The sequence below is a fragment of the Manis javanica genome, chromosome 8, assembly GCF_040802235.1.
Source record: "Manis javanica isolate MJ-LG chromosome 8, MJ_LKY, whole genome shotgun sequence".
Classification (NCBI taxonomy): domain Eukaryota; kingdom Metazoa; phylum Chordata; class Mammalia; order Pholidota; family Manidae; genus Manis; species Manis javanica.
Genome location: NC_133163.1, coordinates 41,936,907 through 41,959,661, shown reverse-complemented (window position 1 = coordinate 41,959,661; position 22,755 = coordinate 41,936,907). Strand labels below are relative to the sequence as shown.

General features: G+C 37.5%; 1 protein-coding gene across 7 annotated transcripts in view; it reads right to left on the bottom strand.

Moving 5' to 3' along the window:
• Positions 1 to 22,755, bottom strand: part of ARMH4 (armadillo like helical domain containing 4) — a 179,310-nt gene that overhangs the window by 78,621 nt on the left and 77,934 nt on the right. For all 7 annotated transcript variants that reach the window (XM_037007073.2, XM_037007076.2, XM_073242340.1 and 4 more), the window contains one exon: positions 7,434 to 7,691. In XM_037007073.2, the coding sequence (XP_036862968.2) occupies positions 7,434 to 7,691 (258 nt within the window). The remainder of the gene's footprint in view (positions 1 to 7,433; positions 7,692 to 22,755) is intronic.

Here is a 22,755-nt window from a genome sequence, read left to right as displayed (position 1 = left end):
GAGAATCCAGACATTAACCCAGATATATATCATCAATTAATATTTGATAAAGGAGCCATGGACATACAATGGTGAAATTACAGTCTCTTCAACAGATGGTGCTGGCAAAACTGGACAGCTACATGTAGGAGAATGAAACTGGACCATTGTCTAACCCCATATACAAAAGTAAACTCAAAATGGATCAAAGCCCTGAATGTAAGTCATGAAACCATTAAACTCGTGGAAAAAACATACGCAAAAACCTCTTAGACATAAACATGAGTGACCTCTTCTTGAACATTTCTCCCCGGGCAAGTAAACAATAGCAAAAGTGAACAAGTGGGACTATATTAAGCTGAAAAGCTTCTGTACAGCAAAAGACACCATCAATAGAACAAAAAGGAGCCCTACAGTATGGGAGAATATATTTGAAAATGACAGATCCGATAAAGTCCAGAATATATAAAGAGCTCACACGCCTCAACAAACAAAAAACAAATAACCCAATTAAAAAATGGGCAGAGGAACTGAACAGACAGTTCTCCAAAAAAGAAATACAGATGGCCAACAGACACATGAAAAGATGCTCCACATCACTAATTATCAGAGAAATGCAAACTAAAACTACTATGAGGTATCACCTCACACCAGTAAGGATGGCTGATATCCAAAAAACAAACAACAACAAATGTTGGGAAGACTGCGGAGAAAGGGGAACCCTCCTACACTGCTGGTGGGAATGTAAATTAGTTCCACCATTGTGGAAAGCAGTATGGAGGTTCATCAAAATGCTCAAAACAGACTTACCATTGGACCCAGGAATTCCACTCCTAGGAATTTACCCTAAGAACGCAGCAATCAAGTTTGAGAAAGACAGATGCACCCCTATGTTTATTGCAGCACTATTTACAATAGCCAAGAATTGGAAGCAACCTAAATGTCACTCAATAGATGAATAGATAAAGAAGATCTTGTACATATACACAATGGAATACTACTCAGCCATAAGAAGAGGGCAAATCCTACCATTTGCAGCTACATGGATGGAGATTATCATTTAAATATGAAGGAGGGATTAAATGCTCAGTGAAATAAGCCAAGCAGAGAAAGAGAAATAGCAAATGATTTCACTCATCTGTGGAGTATAAAGAACAAAGGAAAAACTGAAGGAACAAAACAGCAGCAGAATCACAGAACCCAAGAATGGACTAACAGGTACCAAAGGGAAAGGGACTGGGGAAGATGGGTGGGTAGGGAGGGATAAGGGGGGGACAAGAAGGGGGTATTAAGATTAGCATGCATGGTGGGGGTGGGAGAAAGGAGAGGGCTGTACAACACGGAGAAGACAAGTAGTGATTCTACAACATTTTGCTATGCTGATAGTGACTGTAAAGGGATTTATAGGGGGACCTGGTATAGAGGAGAGCCTAGTAAACATAATATTCATCATGTAAGTGTAGATTAAATGATAACCAAAAAAAAAAGAAAGAAAAGGGGGATTACTCCCTGATAGGATAAAACTAACTGTAAATCAATGATTAATGCATGCTTTAAATATCCTTAATTTTGATCACTTAAAGGGTGTCAGATGATTGGCTATGGAGGTACATTTTTCTGATAATATTCCTTTCTCTCAAGAAAAAAAAAAAAAAAGAAGCAGTTCCTGTGTGGTGACCTCCAATGAGTTCTACACAATGGTATAAAGGGCATATCAAAGTGTAGGCAAAGGGTCTGTTTGTGTTTATACAGAGGATCAAAGCCTAATTTGGCTACCCAGAAAATGAACTAAGATACAATATGAAGAAGAACTTCCAACATCAGCTCTCTCTAGAAGACTCATACCAGAAGATGATCATCAAAAAACCTCAACAAAGATCCAGGTGCTGCTACAGCTGTAGCTGCATTCATCCCACCAGTTCCTGGACTTGCCATTGGAATGAAGAAGGAGATATCTAAGCTGGCCTGTGCATACAGTAAAACAACAAATTTGGCTGGATCTATACTGTTGGAACTCAACCAAGAATTAGGAGAAGTGCAAGTTGTAACACTCCAAAATCTTACAACTACAGACTATCTACTGTTAACAGAACATATGGGATGTGAACAGTCCCCAGGAATGGGTTGTTTTAATTTGTCTGCTTTCTCTCAGATTGTTCAAGTTCAGTTGGACAATATCCACCATATCATAGATAAGTTTTCACAAATGCCTAAGGTGCCTAACTGGTTTTCTTGGTTTCACTGGAGATGGCTGATAATTATAGGTCTGCTTTGGTTATATAACTGTACTCCTATTATGTTAATGTGTGTGCACAATTTAATTAGTAATTTAAAACCTATGCATGCTGAAGTTACTCTACAAGAAGATATGTCAAAGAAATAATCAATCTTCCCATGTTTTCTTCCGCTTGCTACTTCTATAGCTTTTCTTCTTCCTTCCTAATTACAACCCTTAAATAGAATTCGTGCCTTATATTGAATTTACCGAGTATCATAATTCCTCCAAGTGGTAAAGATACCTCACGACAAATGCTGGGCATAGAAGCCACAGGGCATAAATCTGCAAAGAAGTAAAAAGCTAACCTTTTTAAACAATATGGCTTCTCTCTCACTTACCAACTTTACATCTCCCTGTATGGCCCAAGAAGATGACTGGTTAGCCAGAGCTGGGTAAGATTCCTCAAGGGAGGAACAACCTTAGACAGGCACAGTTGCAGGGGGGCCATCAGGTGAGAAATTGGGGATCAACAGAGGTGAGGCTTAGAACCCCACCCCCCCTGTTCTGAGAGAAATCTTCTGCATCCGTGGATGTTTTATTGCCCTTGTCTAGCTTGGATTAACACATAGTCTACAGGCACAAACCTGATCATCTACATTTGCTCTTTTACAACACTAAACTATGTTTTCTACCTTTATCTTGCATCTACCTACCACTTCAGCATTTTATTAAAAATAATAATAGTAGAGAAATGTGGTATCCACATATAAATCAAGTATAAAAATCAAATGAATATTCATATTTGAACTGATTGTTTAAAGTTCATAATGCGTGATCAAAACCGAAAATTTCTGTGATGACTGCCCTTGTACTGTTCACCATGTAACTTATTCACTATGTAAGAATTTGTTCTCCATGTAAGAACTTGTTCGTTATGCCTCAGAAGATTGGAGACTGATGAGAATTAGGCTTGAGATGGATTAATGATTGTGCATTGAGCACTGACCCCCCTATACAGAATTTTATTGTTGTTAACAACCATTTGATCAACAAATATGAGAGATGCCCTCTCAAAAAAAAAAAAAAAGTACAGACTTCCAATTGTAAAATAAATAAGTAACCGGGATGTAATGTATACCATAAGGAATATAGTCAAAATACTGTAACAACTTTGTATGGTGATAGCTGGTAGCTAGAATTATCATGTATATAAATGTTGAATCATTGTGTTGTACACCTGAAACTAATGTAATACTGTATGTCAACTACCCTCCAATAAAAAATAATTATCTACAAATAAATAAATAAATAAAATCACAGCAAAGAAAAAAAAAACCTCAGGACTTGGAGAAATCACTGTAAAAAAAAACATACCAAATCACCAAATTGATATCACTAACTTAAAAAACCTCAGATGGGCATGGGGGCTGGGCTGGAATCAGGAGGCAGGTCAGGAGGACAAGACAACTGTTTGTCCTGGTCCTCAAGCCTGACACAATTTAAATTTTAACCGCTATTAGCCAAAAACTGAGAACAACCCAAATGTTCATCAACAGGTGACTAGATAAATAAAAGGTGGTTTGTCCATATAATTGAACACCATCCAGCTATGAAAAGGAACAGATTGCTCATACAGGCCATGTGGTTGAATCTCAAAATCATTCTGCTAAGTGAAAGAAGCCAGACACAATAAGGAATATGCTATATGATTCCATTTATATAAAATTCTAGAAAATGCAAAATAATCTATGTAACTAAGTGGATCAGTGGTTACCTGGACCTGGGGACTGTAAAGGGCAGGAGGAATTACTGGGAGCAGGGAAGGGAGGGGTGATGGAAATATTCTGCATTTTGCTTGTGATGGAGGTTGCATGAGTATACACAACTGTTGAAACTCATAAAATTGTATACTTTAAGTGGGAGTCGTTTATTGTATATAATTTAAAACTCAATGCAGTTGAAATTTGACCCTTGTTGAGTGGTAAATTTGTATTGAAGAGCATTGTAACACCACAGCCCAAATGATCATTTTAGATTCTACATATTTTTCTAAGATCCAAAAACCCCTCCAATTACTTTAATTATTTGCCGATGGCAAGTCAACTTCATAAGTGGGAAAGCTGGTTTCCATGACCACAATACAGAGGTGGATACCATATGACCTCTATACTTTGTACAGAGGCAACCCTCTCTCCCTCTCTCCTCTCTCTAGTAAAGTGCTAGAGTCTCTGAGTATTCATACCATCCATTGAAAAAAGACTGTTTAACTGTACATGATAATGTTCATATTACAAGGCCATCACCTAGAGATTCACCTGATGTATAGATGTTGTCTGTTTTGAACCTGCTTTGTAAAAAGTTATCTTTGTATTTTGTTCACTTCAACCAGTTTGTATAGAACAGGAGCATTTCAGACAAAATACTTATTCATGTGTTTACAGGCCAGTGTTCATCTTATTTTGTGTTTTTTATAAGATGCTGATATCTTTATAATCTTTTATCAGCTTCATTTAATATGTTCTTAAAGTAATTTGCTGCCCAATTACATGCTGAATTTATTCAGAAAATAATTTAGGAAATACTGTATGCACATTACTGACACCTTCTGCCTGCCCAGCAGAAGTCCACCCTTTATTACCTTCTTTCCTTACCATATGCATATTCCACAGGAAATATCAGCCTGATTTCAACCACAATTCCCATTTCTTCATCTGTTTCAAAAGGCCCATTTATTGCAGGCTTTATGAAACAAACTCATAGTAGTTGATTTGCTGGATAATTGATTATCTTTTTTTTCCATATATGTTATATGAAATATGTTACTTATTTAACATATAAAGAGACTTAATTCTTAGTGTCTAACACAAAAAGACATACGTAACTTTTTTAAATATCTTGATTTTTAGAAAATAAGACCATATATATTATTTAACTTCAGTTTTTTTTCTTTTCTGACAGTCTCTCCCTTGTTTTTCAAAGGCCATTTTGCTGTCCTTATATTGAAGTTTTAAAAGATTGCATTTTTGACATCTTTTCTGTCAGGCAGCACACATGGGGCAGAAAGCTCTCATTATTCTGTCATTTGTTGTATAATCTCAGTGACATACAGGATTATATCTCAGTACCAGACTTCTTTCTTGAATTCAAGACTTAAAATCTAGGTCCCTTGTGGATACCCCATAGGGTCCTCATATTCAACATGCTCATCATCTTCAATATGAAACTCACTTCTCTTCCTCTATTCCCTACTTTCACTACCCATTTACCCAGCCAAAAAACTAGAAATTATCCTCAACTTGCTTTCTCTCTCTTTCCCCAACCCCCAAAATCCATTAGTACTTGTAATCAAACTGCTCTCAGTTTAGCTCCTTTGTCCCCATTCCCACTACCTCTGCCCTAGTTTACACCGTCGTTTCTCACATGGACACCACTGGTCTCATAAATGGCCTTTTTCTCTCTCCAATCTCATGTTCTTCTTCTCTTGCTCCATAACACTATCACCAGAATAGTTTTCATAAAGGGCAAGTTAAAAACTGTTGGCATTCAAAGTTCTTCATGATCCAGCCTTTTGCTCACCTTTCCAGACTCATCTGCTACTACATTTCCTAGAGTTTCTTTTTATTCACTTACAGTGTTCTTTGCCAACCCATCTGTATGCACCAGGCTGTTTCGTCCCCCTAATGCCTTTGTACCTTTATTGGGCCTCTTTCCCTATATATTCTACAAGCTATCTCCTACCTATATATCTTACAAGTGGCAGCTATGCACACTCCAAGCTAATGTAAATGAGCCCCTCTACATTTCTGCTGTGCTCTCTTATAAATGATTTTTATTCCAGAACTCCCTGCACTGAAACCTTTATGAAATGGGCTCTACTCTAATCAAGAAAAGGCATTACCCTTATTTTGTGTTCCCAATGCTATGCAAAGTGCCAGGAACTTAGTAGGTGCTCAGTTAGGTTTGTTAGATAAAATTAATTAACCAAATCTAAAGGACAGTTCATCAAAGAGCTCTATAAAGGATGAGAAGATGGCATTAAACATCCTCATGCATCTTATTTTAGCTCTAGAGGTTATGAAAAGGATTTCTCCTTAGATTGCAAACCTTTAAAGGTTTAACCAATTCCAGTTTGAGCTTGAAAAAAAAAGAGCTTGTTTTAAATTACACAATCATGTGATAAACAGATTTTCCCACTCCATACTGGTTTCAGGGTACTCACCCTTTCTCACCACTGATCTACAAGAGAGTTTTTATGGGGGGAAAGGAGAATGATTTTTAAGAAAGCATATGTAACAGGATTCTAAATTGAAAGTTTCAACCAAGGCACTCAAGGTACATAGTATGACATTCCAGAGCCAAGTCCCAGACCAATATCCAAATTTTCAATCAAATCCCCAAAAAGTGGTTCTATGGCTTCTAAACCTAGCTTATGCTGCACTGAAGGCTAGAAACAGGCTTAGTCGTTAAAGGCTAAGGAATTTCATAGAGGGGATTTCTTTGGAGAAGAGGTCACTTCACTTCCAGTCAAGAGAGCAAGGCCTCGAGGAATCACTCAGAGCTATTTAATAGTGTCCCCCAAGAAAAAGCAAAAAGGAGAAACACACAGGGGAGCCTCCTTGTTGACAGGGAGGGAAGTTTCAGGGCAGGGGTCTGCCTGCATCCACAGAATCAATCACTGAAAATCCAGGGCATGACTGACAGAGCGTAAGAAAGGGCTGGACACTGACTGCTGAGCTGAGACTGTTTGACAATGAATTGCAACCACAGAATGAACAAAAATGTCATGGGACTGCTGAACGCTCACCCAGAGCGGGGGGCAGAAATCCCCCTAGAGAGTAAATTCTCGAAGTACAGAAGGTGACAAAATCCATTTGTTTTCTGACTCCAGACCATTCACGCTAATCATTAGCACACTGGCCACACACACCCGCTCCCCAGTTTGGAAGTCCTCCCAAAGCCGCAGCTGTCTTCCAGCTCAGAAGGCAAGTTGGAGTTCCTTCTAAAAATTAGGCAACCATGCTCTTAGTGGGCACATTGTTTGGAAGCTGGCTATTCAAAAGCACTAAATATAAACCTATTGAAGAAAAAACTGATAACTTTTTTCCAAATGAACCATCCATAAATATGAACAGTAAATCCATTTTGCTCCATAATCGATGCCAACGAAAGAAAGCTGTCCACCTTAGAAAAATAAAAGGAGAGGGAGGAGGGAAAGGGAAACACGTATGACTCTTACCCAGACCATGGTTCTGCTGCTCCCACTCGATGGCATCTGGCACCTGGTAGGTGGCTCCCTCCAAAGGGCCCATGTTTTCCTGCTCTAAGCCAGGCTCCTGAGACGTGATGCCAGGGAGGGTAAACCCAGGCAGCTCAGTGTCACCACCCAAACTTTCACCCAGGGCATCTGCATCTTTGTCTTCTTCATCTTCCTCTTCATCCTCCTCTTCTTCATCTTCTTCCTCCTCATCCTCTTCCTCTTCCTCTCCTTCTCCCTCTAGACAAGAAGAATTCAACAGGAAAAACAAAGAAATACATTGAGTGCCTAAAAGTGAAACTTCTGAAATGATCCAAATGCTACAAAATAATCGTGCTGGGCCTTTTAAAACAAATTTTGTAGCCAAGTTGGGCAATGTGAACTTTATATGCCCACCATATACCTACACTTTAAACTTTCAAAATCACAGTTTGTCAGGTAAGTACCACGTATCATGTTTATTTGGAGTCAAAGTTCGGGTAATATGAATTTTTATTTGTCATATTTACAGTTACAAGGGTAGGAGACACCCCCTGCTTATTTTCTGGAAGTCATTAAAGATTTATCCATTAGAAAGCACACTGAAATACTAAGAGAATTTCAAGGGAATGCCCCAATCCTCTTATAAATTAGAGGAGAACTCATTATTTTGGCACAGTTTTCTTTCTGTTCTTCTTCCACATCAGTAGGACTCACAACAACATAAAATGAGAGATGAGGCATGGTAGAGCAGTACACACATGGACTCTGTCCTGAAAGGCACCACTTGAGATGTCCAGCTCCAAGTCAGACAATGGAACTGACGAATGTTCTCTCCAGAAACACCCTACTGAGTATTATACAATTTATACCACTGGAAAGGAAGGAAGGAAGGATCCTGGCTGACATGTGGGATCAAAGACAAATGCCTTGTCCTGATACCACCAAGCCCACCCTTCAACACAAAAGAACTTATAAGGTTTACTATTTGTCACTTCAAATACTTGAGAAATTATACAGAATTTGTAGAACTTATATCATAGAACTTACAAATTATGGAAACGGTAGCTCTAGAAAAACAAAGTTTCAGACACTGTGTAGAGAAGATAGTAGGAAGACAAGCCTTCTGAGAGTGAGATTTCTCTTTTAGTCTAGCTTTATTCCTTCATTATCTCTTTCTGCCAGAGAATTTTCTTATTTTTTAGGATACTACAATCAGTAGTTGAACATCTTCAGTAGTTCCCTGCAATTTCAGGTGGAATATTCACTATCATGAGAGATCAGTAACAAAAAAGGTATGATCAGCTTTCTTAATATTAGCAAAATAATGTATTTTACAGTAGCATGATCCAGAGAGGTGGAAAACTATTGGATAAAGGGGGGATAGTCTTGTCCTCTGTTGAATCACAATGACTAACTAGCACAGTGCTTGGCAATCAGCAGTGCTCAGAGGTTTTTGTTGATGGGTGGATAGATGAAAAGCTAGATAAACAAAGAGCTAGATCCAGGTTTTTAACAAGTGGCTAGATTTAAGGAAACATAGAATGACATTTAATAAACTATTACAGCAGAGTCCTCTGAATAATCTTGCACCTAGCACAAAGGCGACATATAAGACCAACAGGTGCAAAACAAACCAGGGTTGTATGCATTTATCTTCCATTCATAGTAACTATATTTCAGCCAGTCTTTCAACTAGTCACGCCTAACAGAAAAAACTGTCACTAATGTCTCTGAACACAAAGGACAATGACATGAAATAAACATTCAAAAAATAAAACTGTGCCAAGAACAACTATAGGATCCCTGATTCGAAGAACTAAATCTAAAGAAAAAAGTAATTCAAATAACACACCAGGTTCTATTTTAAGGTTATAGGGTAATGCTTTCTGAAACTTGTAATTTTGTTGAAATAAACCCCATATTTTATTTTCGTTTATTTGAATCCCAAATAAACATGTGGTCAAAGTAAACACACACACACATATCACACATGCAGACATAATTATTCCACATAAAGATGGCACCAAAAATAAAAATGAACCTCTAAAAATCAAGAGCAAAAGCAATTGCTCTCAATTTACTGTATATAAACAGACACAGATTATGGTCCAAATCTTGAAGTTTATTTGTCCTGAGAATGTCTAAAAGAGAACACTGCAGCCCAGGGAGGGGAGGTGCAGAGAGTTCAACTCAAGAAGTTACTTCTAGTCATGTCACTGGAATGGCAAGTGTGTCCTCAAAACTGATGATTCCTTTACCCAGGTTGTCTGGAAACTGATTACTTCATAGCCCTGAACAGTAACAGGGACTGACAGCAATCCACAGGGCAGTAATGGCAATTTCTGAGTAACCATCTCTCATGACCAGCAAAATCCTCCCCTCACTCTGCACTGTTCCCACTCCCAAACACATGACACAAAGTGAATTACACAGAAATCCCTGTTCACTCTTACTGAACCAGCATCTGCCACAGGCGCCCCATTGAATTCAGGAGGCGCAGTCAGGTACGGACTGGGGTTCCTTGCCATGGAGCTAATGTGGTTTTCCACAGTACTACTAAGATCAAGTCACTCGCAAGCATGTGCACTATCATGAATTCTAATACCTAGCAATCGTGAGAAAACTGACCCAGTTGTCAGCCAAAAAACCTGACACAGGTGTTTGGACAGCAGACAGCTCAGGTGCAACAGGGACTAGGACATGGTTCAGTTTCTGATTGTTGGGCCTTAGGTGAACTGAAACAGTTAAAATGAAAGCTACAAAACCTTACACAGAGATGTCAGTTACCAGTGCCACATGGCTAAGAGATACTTGACGATATTAAATAGTGTCTGCAGCTGAAACAGAGAAATGTCCTGTTGCAACTGGCAAGAAGAAAAACCTGTCTAGACAGTACCTCCTCTAGGCCTGTTTCAGCATCTGGCTGCTCTCTGACAACCTCTTAACAGCCACTTCAGAGCCCATTACAATACTTTATACTTAACATGGGCTTTTCTTCTGAGGAACTCAAAATCCTTTGCAGGCATTATCTTCCAAACTTACACTGTTGGCTAACCAGAGCAAGTTTTAGAAAGCTTTCATTTACTTAACAGCCTACTTAGCTGGTGGTATAACTGCCTTGGGCGCTCAGATATCACAGCAGGGCCTCAAAGGGTTTGCTAAACCTGGAATTTCTCCTGTTTCTTTTCTTTATTGCAAACATTTCTGACTAGGGTTACCAAAACCAAGAGTTTTGATTTTGTTCAGGACCAGACCCGTGGGTTAATTCCCAGCAAAGGCAGTAGGAGAGATGGGAGAAAGTGTGCCCTGTGGTCCCGGCCTGAGTCATCTGACTCCACTACAGTCCAGGTGCCGTTGAATAGATGGCTCCTGCCAAAGTAACCAGTTTCTCTCATTTCTTTCCTATCCCAGCGCACTTTCAGGTTTCCAGGGAACGGAGATGTAGCCAGCATCCCCAGAGTATGACTAATGAGATGAAGGGGAACCTGGGCTGAGAATATGTCCTGTCACCAACGGGAGCAGGAAGAACCGGGGCCCTAACGCTTGTTCCCCAACGTGACCTTTCTGCCCTGACTTTCAGGAAGGATAGGGTCTTGCAGGTACTTTCTGTCTTCTTAGCAATGATTCATTTGAATCCTCATCTTTTGCTTATTTATTCATTTGTTCATGGCTGTGTGTTTCCTTGTTAGTTTGTTGATCTTTTATTACAAGCTCATTATCAGATAAATTGAATCTGTGGGAAATCTATGGATCCCAATTGGACATGATTTTTTTCCAGAGAGGATTTACATTTGCTTCTGTAGGGAGTCAGGTTGTGATGCAAACCTGAACTACTTTATTCTCCTTTTAATGACACAGACTTTCTTCTTTGTGGCCTTTTCCTTTCCTTTACAAAATTTAAAATTAAATCTAGAGTAAACAAATTGGGGCACATGAAGAAGAGGAACAAGGTGGCTTTGCAGGGCAGAGGCTGAGAGTGTATTAGTCTTCCCCCACTTCCCCAATGGCATATCTCTAAAAGAAATGTGCATTGGCATGTATTCTCCCTTGAACCCTATGCCAACATAACCTAAAGCCACTGTAGCAAAACGGTTTCCACACATAGAGACTGAAGACTAGGGATGGCACTGCTTTTATTTTCCAGACTTTTTTTTTTTAACTTGGGCATCAAATTGGGCACAAAACTTAAAAGCAAGAAAAGAAAATAAACTTGTTTTGAGGACATGAAGTGATTCTCCAGCAGATGGCTCTCTGGGATTGGAAGGGGTTGAGGAATCCCAGAAGCTTCTGAACTAAAGACCATAAAATTCAGCAGCTCCCAAGGTTAAGCTGACTTAGAATTTATAGAATTTCATTATATTTCTAAAAATCTTAAATAATCCTGCCAGCTAAGTGTTCACATTTTTACCAGGTAATCTTAGATATACACAAAAGACTATAAAGACAATATTTTTGTTATCAACTTAAAGATCAAATAAACCCCAGAGAATTTACAATTCAACTTAAGAAATTGAATATTACTAATACTGTTGCTTCTATTTGCATATTCCTCTATCATCTTAACCACCTTCTTCTCCTTAATACCATAATAAATTACTGAATGTTACATTGTGGGACCCTTTTTCTCACTCAAAATATAATTTTGTACAAATATCTTTTGTATACATATCTTGTACAAAACACTGGTTGTTAATTTCACTAATTTGTGGTATTCTGTTATGCAAATATGCCACAATTGATTTATTTATCTCCATGTCAATCAACATTTGGGTTATTTAGTAGTTGCCAATCTTTCTCCTATCAACACTCTCATGTGTCTATTCAAAGCTTTCGTGCTCCTATCAACACTCTCATGTGTCTATTCAAAGTTTTCTCTATGGTGTATTCCTAAAAGTGGAATGGCTGGATCTAAAAGGAATAGAAGTGCTCATCATTCTAAATAATGTCTAGGTAAATTTCCTTAGCTCCACATCCTCACCAACCTTTGGTGCTGTCAAGCAATTTTTTTTTAATCCAGGGTGTAAAAAATGATATGTCCCTGTAGATGCAATTTGCATTTCCCTCGCCACTTAGTAATGATATTGTGGCTCTTACCATATGTTGTGTAAAATGCCTGTTCGTATGTTTGCCCCTTTTTCTTTTGGGTTGTCTGTCATTTCCTACTGATGCTCGGAGTTCTTTCTATTCTAGACACAATCTTTCATCAGTTATATCTATTACAAATATCTTCTCTAGTTTAAGAAGTTGTACTTTCACTGCCTTCTAATATCTTTTTCATAAAGTTTTTCATTTCAACAGAGCTGAATTCATCAATATTTTCTTTTATGGTTAGAAATTTTTGTATCCTAACTTAAAAAGATTCTTCCTTGTCATTAGTTCAAAAATTATCCTATAATTTTTCTCAATTTTTTGTTTCATCTTGCACATCTGTTTTTAAACCATATAGAATTGATTTTTATGTATCACATTACATTCAGTCTGATTTAATTTTTTTTCATATGGACAACCAATTGTCCCAAAACTGTTATGAAAAAAAATGCTTGCCCTACTGCTCTGCAGTGCTATCTCTCTCATAAATCAAGATCCCCTGTAGCAGTGTGTGTGTTTCAATGCTCTCTTCTGTTCTACTAGGCATTTTATTTATCCCTGTCCATGACCACATTGTCTCAATATATAAAGACATAGAGCAAGGGCTTTATAAGTCTTAATATCTAGTGAGGCAAGTTCCTGTCTTCTCCCATTCATTCTTCAGCAGCACTGGCCATTGGTAGGGCTTTCGCTCTTCCACACAAACTTTACAAAACATTAGTCATGTTGTTATAAATTAATGAAGTGGAAAAATAACAGATGAAATCTTCTTTTTATAATTTCATTCCTTCTATTTTCTTTGGTGTTCTTTTGTGTTTATAGTTAAAAGTGAGGCTGCTTACCTCATTAATTTTCAGGCATTCTTCTTTTCTAACAGAAGCTTTAAGGTCTAAATATTTCCCTTTATATATCCCTACGCTATCATCTTGTAAGTTTTTACATAATATTTCATTATGACTCAGTTCTAATTACTTTCATTTTCTATTATTATTTCTTCTTTAAGCCATAAGTTATTTAGAAGTGTGGTTTTTTAAATTTCAAAAGTATGGGACAACTTATCCTTTTTATTTTTGATTTCTAACTGAACAGGCATCAAGGACTGTGGTCTGACTGGTATCAAATTCTTTGAAAATTGTCAAAATTGCTTTATGGACTAGTACATAGTCAGTTTTTGTAAATACTTCATTTGTGCCTGAAGCTAATGTTTATTCACTAATAGTTGAGTTTGGTATTTTCCATATGTTCATTAATACATTTTATCTTAAATTTTACTTTGTTTGAAAATTTTACCAAATTAAATTCAATACCTGAAAAGAATGATAGATCATGAACAGTTGGGCTTATCCTTGAAATACAGTATTGTTTTAGCATTCAAAAATCTATCAGTGTGAGATTAGAGATGGTGGCGTGAGAGGAGAGACAGAAGCTTCCTCCTAAAACTGGACACAATTAGAAAATTTAATTGGCACAACTAATCCTGAGAGAGCAACAGGAAGGAGGACGGCGTCAGACAGCACACACCTGGAAAAAAGAGCAGACCTCACCAAACGGGATAATGTACCAGAGCTGTGGCTCTGCAGGACCCAAGCCCTTCCCCACCCCAGCTCACTGGTGGGAGGAAGAGAAACAGAGCAGAGAGGGAGTGGAAGGCTTGGGACTACTGAATACCTAGCTCTGAAGATCTGCTCTGGGAACACAAACCTACATTTCATGGTGCTTTCATGAGACTCGCATGACTACGGGGTTGGAAAGTTAATACAGTCAGAGTTCCTGGGGAGACTGGGATTCTGGCTGCTGTGGAAAGCAGGGATCCATATCTGGCTGCTCTGGGACAAAAACTTATACCTGTGTGACCAGCCCACTGGCTCAGGCAGTGGAGACAGGCACAGCAGCTGGGAGGTGGGGAACAGCTCTTTCCTCCCCACAGGCACCAGTACCACTCCCCTGCGACCCCCGACATTGACTTAGGGACAGAGCAGCTCCAGAACAGAGCTTCTGGACACTAGAGGGTGCCATATACAAACCTGAAACACCAAAGGAACCTTGTCCAGAGTAAAATTATTAATCCAACTCCCGTGAAAGATTTAAATGATGTGGACATCATGACTCTTCCTGAAAGGGGGGTTCAAAATAAAAACCATCAACATTCTAACGGAGGTACGGAAAGACATCCAAGAACTCAGGAATGAATTCAGGTAGGAGATACAATCGCTGAAGAGCATGATGGAGGGTATTAAAAGCAGGTTGGATACGGTGGAGGAGATAATAAATGAAATAGAAACAAGAGAAGAGGAATACAAAGAAGCTGAGGCACAAAGAGAAAAAAGGATCTCTAAAAATGAAAGAACATTGAGAGAACTGTGTGACCAATCCAAGTGGAACAATATTTGCATTATAGGGATACCAGAAGAAGAATAGAGAAAGGGATAGAAAGTGTATTTGAGGAGGTAGTTGCTGAAAACTCTCCCAATCTGGGGAAGGACATAGTCTTTCAGGCCTTGGAAATCCACAGATCTCCCAACACAAGGGACCCAAGGAAGACAACACCAAGACACATAGTAATTAAAATGGGAAAGATCAAGGACAGACTGTTAAAAGCAGCCAGAGAGAGAAATAAGATCACATACAAAGGAAAGCCCAACAGGCTAACATCAGACTTCTCAGCAGAAACCTTACAGGCCAGAAGGGAGTGGCATGATGTATTTAATGCCATGAAGCAGAAGGGCCTGGAACCAAGATTACTTTACCTGGCAAGATTATCATTTAAATTTGAAGGAGGGATTAAACAATTTCCAGATAAGCAAAAGCTGAGAGAATTTGCCTCCCACAAACCATCTCTACAGTCTATTTTGGAGGGACTGCTATAGATGGAAGTGTTCCTAAGGTTGAATAGCTGTCACCAGAGGTAATAAAACCACAATAAAGAAAGTAGAACAGGTAATTATGAAGCAAGAGCAAAATTAAATTAACTATCCCCAAAGTCAATCAAGGAATAGACAAAAAGTACAGAAAATGATACCAAATATATAAAGAATGAAGGAGGAAGAAAAAGGAGGAGAAATAGAAAAGAACCTTTAGATTGTGTTTATAACAGCATACTGAGTTAAGTTAGACTCTTCGATAGTAAGGAAAGTAACCTGGAACCTTTGGTAACCACAAATCTAAAGCCTGAAATGGCAATAAGTACATACCTATTGATAATCACCCTAAATGTAAATGGACTGAATGCACCAATCAAAAGACATAGAGTCACTGAATGCATAAAAAACCAAGACCCATCTATATGCTGCTTACAAGAGACTCACCTCAAACCCAAAGACATGTACACACCAAAAGTCAAGGGAGGGAAAAAGATATTTCATGCAAACAATAGGGAGAAAAAAGCAGGAGTTGCAGTACTAGTATCAGACAAAATAGACTTCAAAATAAAGGAGGTAACAAGAGATAAAGAAGGACATTACATAATGATAAAGTGCTCGTCCAACAAGAGGATATAACCATTATAAATATATATGCACCCAACACAGGAGCACCAGCATATGTGAAACAAATACTAATAGAACTAAACAAGGAAATACAATGCAATGCATTTATTTTAGGAGACTTTAATGAACCATTCACTCCAAAGGACAGATCCACCAGACAGAAAATAAGTAAGGACACAGAGGCACTGAACAACACACTAGAACAGATGGAACTAATAGACATCTACAGAACTCTACATCCAAAAGCAACAGGATACACATTCTTCTCAAGTGCACATGGAACATTCTCCAGAATAGACCACATACTAGGCCACCAAAAGAGCCTCAGTAAATTCAAAAACATTGAAATTCTACCAACCAACTTTTCAGACCACAAAGGTATAAAACTAGAAATAAATTGTACAAAGAAAGCAAAAAGGCCCACAAACACATGGAGGCTTAACAACACACTCCTAAATAGTCAATGGATTGATGACCAAATTAAAATGGAGATCCAGCAATATATGGAAATAAATGACAACAACAACACAAAGCCCCAACTTCTGTGGGATGCAGCGAAAGCAGTCTTAAGAGGAAAGTATATAGCAATCCAGGCATATTTAAAGTAGGAAGAACAAACCCAAATGAATAGTCTAACGTCACAATTATCAAAATTGGAAAAAGAAGAACAAATGAGGCCTAAAGTCAGCAGAAGGAGGGACATAATAAAGATCAGAGAAGAAATAAACAAAATTGAGAAGAATAAAACAATAGAAAAAATAAATGAAACCAAGAGCTGGTTCTTTGAGAAAATAAACCAAATAGATAAGCCTCTAGCCAGACTTATTAAGAGAAAAAGAGAATCAACACACATCAACAGAATCAGAAACAAGAAAGGAAACATCACAACAGACCCAACAGAAATACAAAGAATTCTTAGAGACTACTATGAAAACCTATATGCTTAGACATTAGAAAACCTAGAAGAAATGGACAACTTCCTATAAAAATACAACCTTCCAAGACTGACCAAGGAAGAAACAAAATCTAAACAAACCAATTACCAGCAAAGAAATTGCAGCAGTTATCAAAAAACTACCCAAGAAAAAAAAATCCCGGGCCAGATGGATTTACCTTGGAATTTTATCAGACATACAGAGAAGACATAATAGCCATTCTCCTTAAAGTTTTCCAAAAAAGAGGAGAGATGGGGATACTCTCAAACTCATTCTATGAAGCCAACATCACCCTAATACCAAAACCAGGCAAAGACCTCACCAAAAAAGAAAACTACAGACCAATATCCCTGATGAATATAGTTTCAAAAATACTCAACAAAATATTAGCAAAAAGAATTCAAAAATACATCAAAAGGATCATACACCATGAAAAAGTGGGGTTCATCCTAGGGATGCAAGGATGGTACATCTGAAAATCCATCAACATCATCCACCACATAAACAAAAAGAAGGACAAAAATCACATGATCATCTCCAGAGATGCTGAAAAGCATTTGACAAAATTCAACATCCATTCATGATAAAAACTCTCAAAAAATGGGTATAAAGGGCAGGTACCTCAACATAATAAAGGCCATATATGATAAACCCAGAGTCAACATCATACTGAACAGTGAAAAGCTGAAAGCTTTTCCTCTGAGATCGGGAACAAGATAGGGATGCCCACTCTCCCCACTGTTATTCAACATAGTACTGGAGGTCCTAGCCATGGCAATTAGACAAAACAAAGAAATACAAGGAATCCAGATTGGTAAAGAAGACGTTAAACTGTCATTTGCAGATGACATGATATTGTACATAAAAAAACCCTAAAGACTCCACTCCAAAACTACTAGAACTGATATCAGAATACAGCAAAGTTGCAGGATACAAAATTAACACACAGAAATCTGTAGCTTTCCTATACACTAATAATGAACCAATGGAAAGAGAAATCAGGAAAACAATTCCATTCACAACTGTTTCAAAAAGAATAAAATACTTAGGAATAAACCCTAACAAGGAAGTGAAAGACCTATACCCTGAAAACTATAAGACACTCTTAAGAGAACTTAAAGAGGACACTAACAAATAGAAACTCATCCCATGCTCTTGGCTAGGAAGAATTAATATCGTCAAAATGGCCATCCTGCACAAAGCAATATACAGATTTGATGCAATCCCTATCAAATTACAAACAACATTCTGTAACGAACTTGAACAAATAGTTCAAAAATTCATATGGAAACACCAAAGATCCCGAATAGCCAAAGCAATCCTGAGAAGGAAAAATAAAGTTGGGGAGATCTCACTCCCCAACTTCAAGCTCTACTACAAACCCACAGTAATCAAGACAGTTTGGTACTGGCACAAGAACAGAGCCACAGACCAGTGGAACAGAATAGAGACCCCAGATATTAACCCAAATGTATACGGTCAATTAATATATGATAAAGGACCCATGGACATACAATGGGGAAATGACAGTCTCTTCAACAGATGGTGCTGGCAAAACTGGACAGCTACATGTAAGAGAATGAAACTGGACCATTGTCTAACCCCATACACAAAAGTAAATTTGAAGTGGATCAAAGACCTGAATGTAAGTCATGAAACCATAAAACTATTAGGAAAAAACACAGGCAAAAATCTCTTGGACATAAACATGAGCAACTTCTTCATGAACATATCTCCCCTGGCAAGAGAAACGAAAGCAAAAATGAACAAGTGGGACTATATCAAGCTGAAAAGCTTCTGTACAGCAAAGGACACCATCAATAAAACAAAAAGTTACCCTACAGTATGCGAGAATATATTCATAAATGACATATCCGATAAAGGGTTGACATCCAAAATATATAAAGAGCTCACACACCTCAACAAACAAAAAGCAAATAATCCAATTAAAAAATGGGCAGAGGAGCTGAACAGACAGTTCTCCAAAGAAGAAATTCAGATGGCCAACAGACACATGAAAAGATGCTCCACATCGCTAGTCATCAGAGAAATGCAAATTAAAAGCACAATGAGATATCACCTCACACCAGTAAGGATGGCTACCATACAAAAGACAAAAAACAACAAATGTTGGGGAGGTTGTGGAGAAAGGGGAACCCTACTACACTGCTGGTGGGAATGTAAATTAGTTCAACTATTGTGGAAAGCAGTATGGAGGTTCTTCAAAAAGCTTAAAATAGAAATACCATCTGACCCAGGAATTCCACTTTTAAGAATTTCCCCTTAGAATGCAGCAGCCCAGTTTGAAAAAGACAGATGCACCCCTATGTTTATCGCAGCACTATTTACAATAGCCAAGAAATGGAAGCAACCTAAGTGTTCATCAATAGATGAATGGATAAATAAGCTGTGGTACATATACACAATGGAATATTATTCAGCCATAAGAAGAAAACAAATCCTACCATTTGCAACAACATGCATAGAGCTAGAGGGTATTATGCTCAGTGAAATAAGCCAGGTGGAGAAAGACAAGTACCAAATGATTTCACTCATATGTGGAGTATAAGAACAAAGAAAAAACTGAAGGAACAAAACAGCAGCAGAATCACAGAATCCAAGAATGGACTAACGGTTACCAAAGGGAAAGGGACTGTGCAGGAGAGGTGGGAATGGAGGGATAAGGGCAGGGAAAAAGAAAGGGGGCCTTACAATTAGCATGTATAATGTGGGGGGTGGCATAGGGAGGGATGTATAACACAGAGAAGACAAGTAGTGAGTCTACAGCATCTTACTATGCTGATGGACAGTGACTGTAATGGGGTTTGTGGGGGGGACTTTGTGAAGGGGGGAGTCTAGTAACCATAATGTTCTTCTTGTAATTGTAGATTGATGATAATAAAATGAATAAAAAATAAAATAAAAATCTATCAGTGTAATTCATCATGTTTATAGGAAAACTGTATCATTATCTTAAAGGTGCAGAAATATAGATTCAGGAAAAGCATTTGACAAAATCCAATCTCCACCTCTGACCAAAAAGCAAACAAAATTTCAGAAAACTAGGAAAAGAAGAAAACTTCTTCAACCTGATAAAATACATCTATAAGCAACTTACTGATAACCTTTTATTTGGTCCTCTTATATTTACTGTCAGGATTGATAGATTTGAAATTGTCCCTTTATTTGTTCCACTTTTCCTGTGCTTTTCTCTTATTCTGTCTCACTTGTTCTCCTTTGTGCTACAATTTCTATAAAGTCTTCAAATTGATCTTCCAGTTCACTAATTCTCTCTTATTGCATCATTTAACCATTTAATTATTGAAGGTTTTTTCCCAACAATTATATATTTATTTCTAAATGTTTTATTTGGTCTTTTTAAAAAATCTGGGTCATTTTTGTTACTTGCTCATTTTTGTGATTTCATCTTTTCTTTCCTTCAACCTTCTATACACGATTATTTCATATTTTATCTGATAGCTTTAGTATCTAAGGTCCTGGTAGGGAATAGACCAATCAATTATTTGCTTTTTCTGCTGACTCTCAGTCATGGCTGTGTGTTTCCTTGTTAGTCTGTTGATCTTTTATTACAAGCTCATTATCAGATAAATTGAATCTGTGGGAAATCCATGGATCTCAACTGGACATGATTTTTTTCCAGAGAGGATTTACATTTGCTTCTGTAGAGAGTCAGGTTGTGATGCAAACCTGAACTACTTTATTCTTCTTTTAATGACACAGACTTAATGTAGGAATTCCAATGCAGGTCCCTCTTCTTGCTACTAGCCCAAGAGTAGATGCCTGATGTTACTATTTGTCCTAGAGTACCTTTACCTTCCCAGTTTCCTTACTCCTTAAAGTCCATTCCTTGGGTGTCAGCTCACATTTGGATCAAGCTAGAAAATTCAAGCTTTAGAGATTTTTCTGACTACCTGCAATCTCATTAATGTATTAAAGCATATGTTTTACATGACATAGAGTCAGTTTTACATATGATAGAGTCCATCAGAGTCTTCATCAGAAGCTGAAATCCAAATAACATGCTTTCCAAAAACAGAAATATCATCTACATTTGAAGTTAAATCCAACAAACAGTAATAGGTTTTACTGGCTTTTCAAACTCCATTCTCAAGTTCTCCAATTTCAAACACTCATACGAGTATATGTAATCTGGGATGCATTTTAAAATTAGATAAAAATATTGAATGTTACTGTGTATGAAATATTTTGCTTTAAATTTTTCTGTTAATTTCTTCTGCTCTTTTTTAAATGCCTCCTTACTATGATCTTTTTAAAACCTCCTATATTAATCTATATTAATTTCATGAAGACTTTTTACTAATGTCCAAATTCCCATTTATAATAGTAAACATAATAATTAGAAACTCCCTGAATTCTTAACCTTAACAGCATTTAAAAGGTACATACATGAAAAAATAAAAAAGCTTGAAACCAGATAATCTGTCCACTTCAAACACCAGTTGCAAAATATATTGCATTCAACCCACGTTTCAGATAAATGTTTAAATATTTTCTCATTTCATTTAATATTACTTTCTTTAAGTTAGAGGATTCTGCTCTGGATAATGTCATCGCCTGTATCTGATGAGCAAACTAAAAAGATCAGTCTACATAACTACCCTCACCTCACATTTACTGGCCATCACATAATCCCTTTTCAGCCTTGATCCCATATAATTGGTGTTCTCCACTATCTTCTATAAATCCTGTCCCAAATTAAATTGAGTTATCTTAATAGATAGAGCCTTAGAGCAATAATTACAAGTTTTAGAATCTAACTCCTGTTCATTAAACAACTCATTTTGGATTCAGATGACAACCTCTCATGTATTTTCCTCTGGAAAGTGAAACTACATCAGTACTATCATATTTCTCAAGGGAGCTATAAAGAGGAATATAAAAGCATTATTAATATGGTAACTGTAAATTCTGAGCCATCCAGAATAAAACCTTTCTCTTCAGTAATTTAGTAGTCTTAGAGGAATATTTGCTTTAAACAAACATACAAAAATTGTATATAAGAATACATATACACTCAAAAAACAAATTCTAGGTTGATTAGGCTGATTAGTGATTCTGCAAAAATATGTACAAAAGTAGATTTCCCCTTCAGACTTTAAAACATGACTCAACTACTCCAAAATGTGGTTTATATATTAATTGGTAGAAATGTGTTTATCATGCATGTGTTCATTTAGTTTCTTAAAACCAGAGATGCCATCTTTTTCTTTGTGCCCCACACCCAGGATCAAGCATTTTTGCCTTGCACAAAATAAGCCCTCAATATGAGCTGGATGAACAGAAATAACCTGAATGGTACTTTAATTAATTGTCTTCCTCTTCAGAATAACTAGTAATGCCTTCATAAGACTCCAATATAATGTAATTTTTAATTACATTATATATGTTTCAAATGAACATGATAACTTTTTAAGGAAAATCTCTCAACAGGCTTTTGTCACAATGGGGAGGGGGAATGACCGACAGGGGGAAATGACCTTTGTACAAATTAGCTCCAATAACACTTCTGGAGAAGGCTCTCCCTCCTCCCAACTTTCCATCTTTCCCTTTCTCCCACTCTGGCTTCCCAATGTGGGTTTAAAGAACCACTTAACTTCACTGAGTTCCCTTACCTGCCTGAGTGCAAGTGTTGGTATGGATTCCAAAAAGAAGTTAATAAAGTACTGTTCAACCCCACAATGGGATGCAAGAAATCTAAGCAAATCCACACTGGACTTCCAGCAGAATGTAATTGGGAAACACTGCCTTGTTCACATAAAAAAAGTGGTCCAC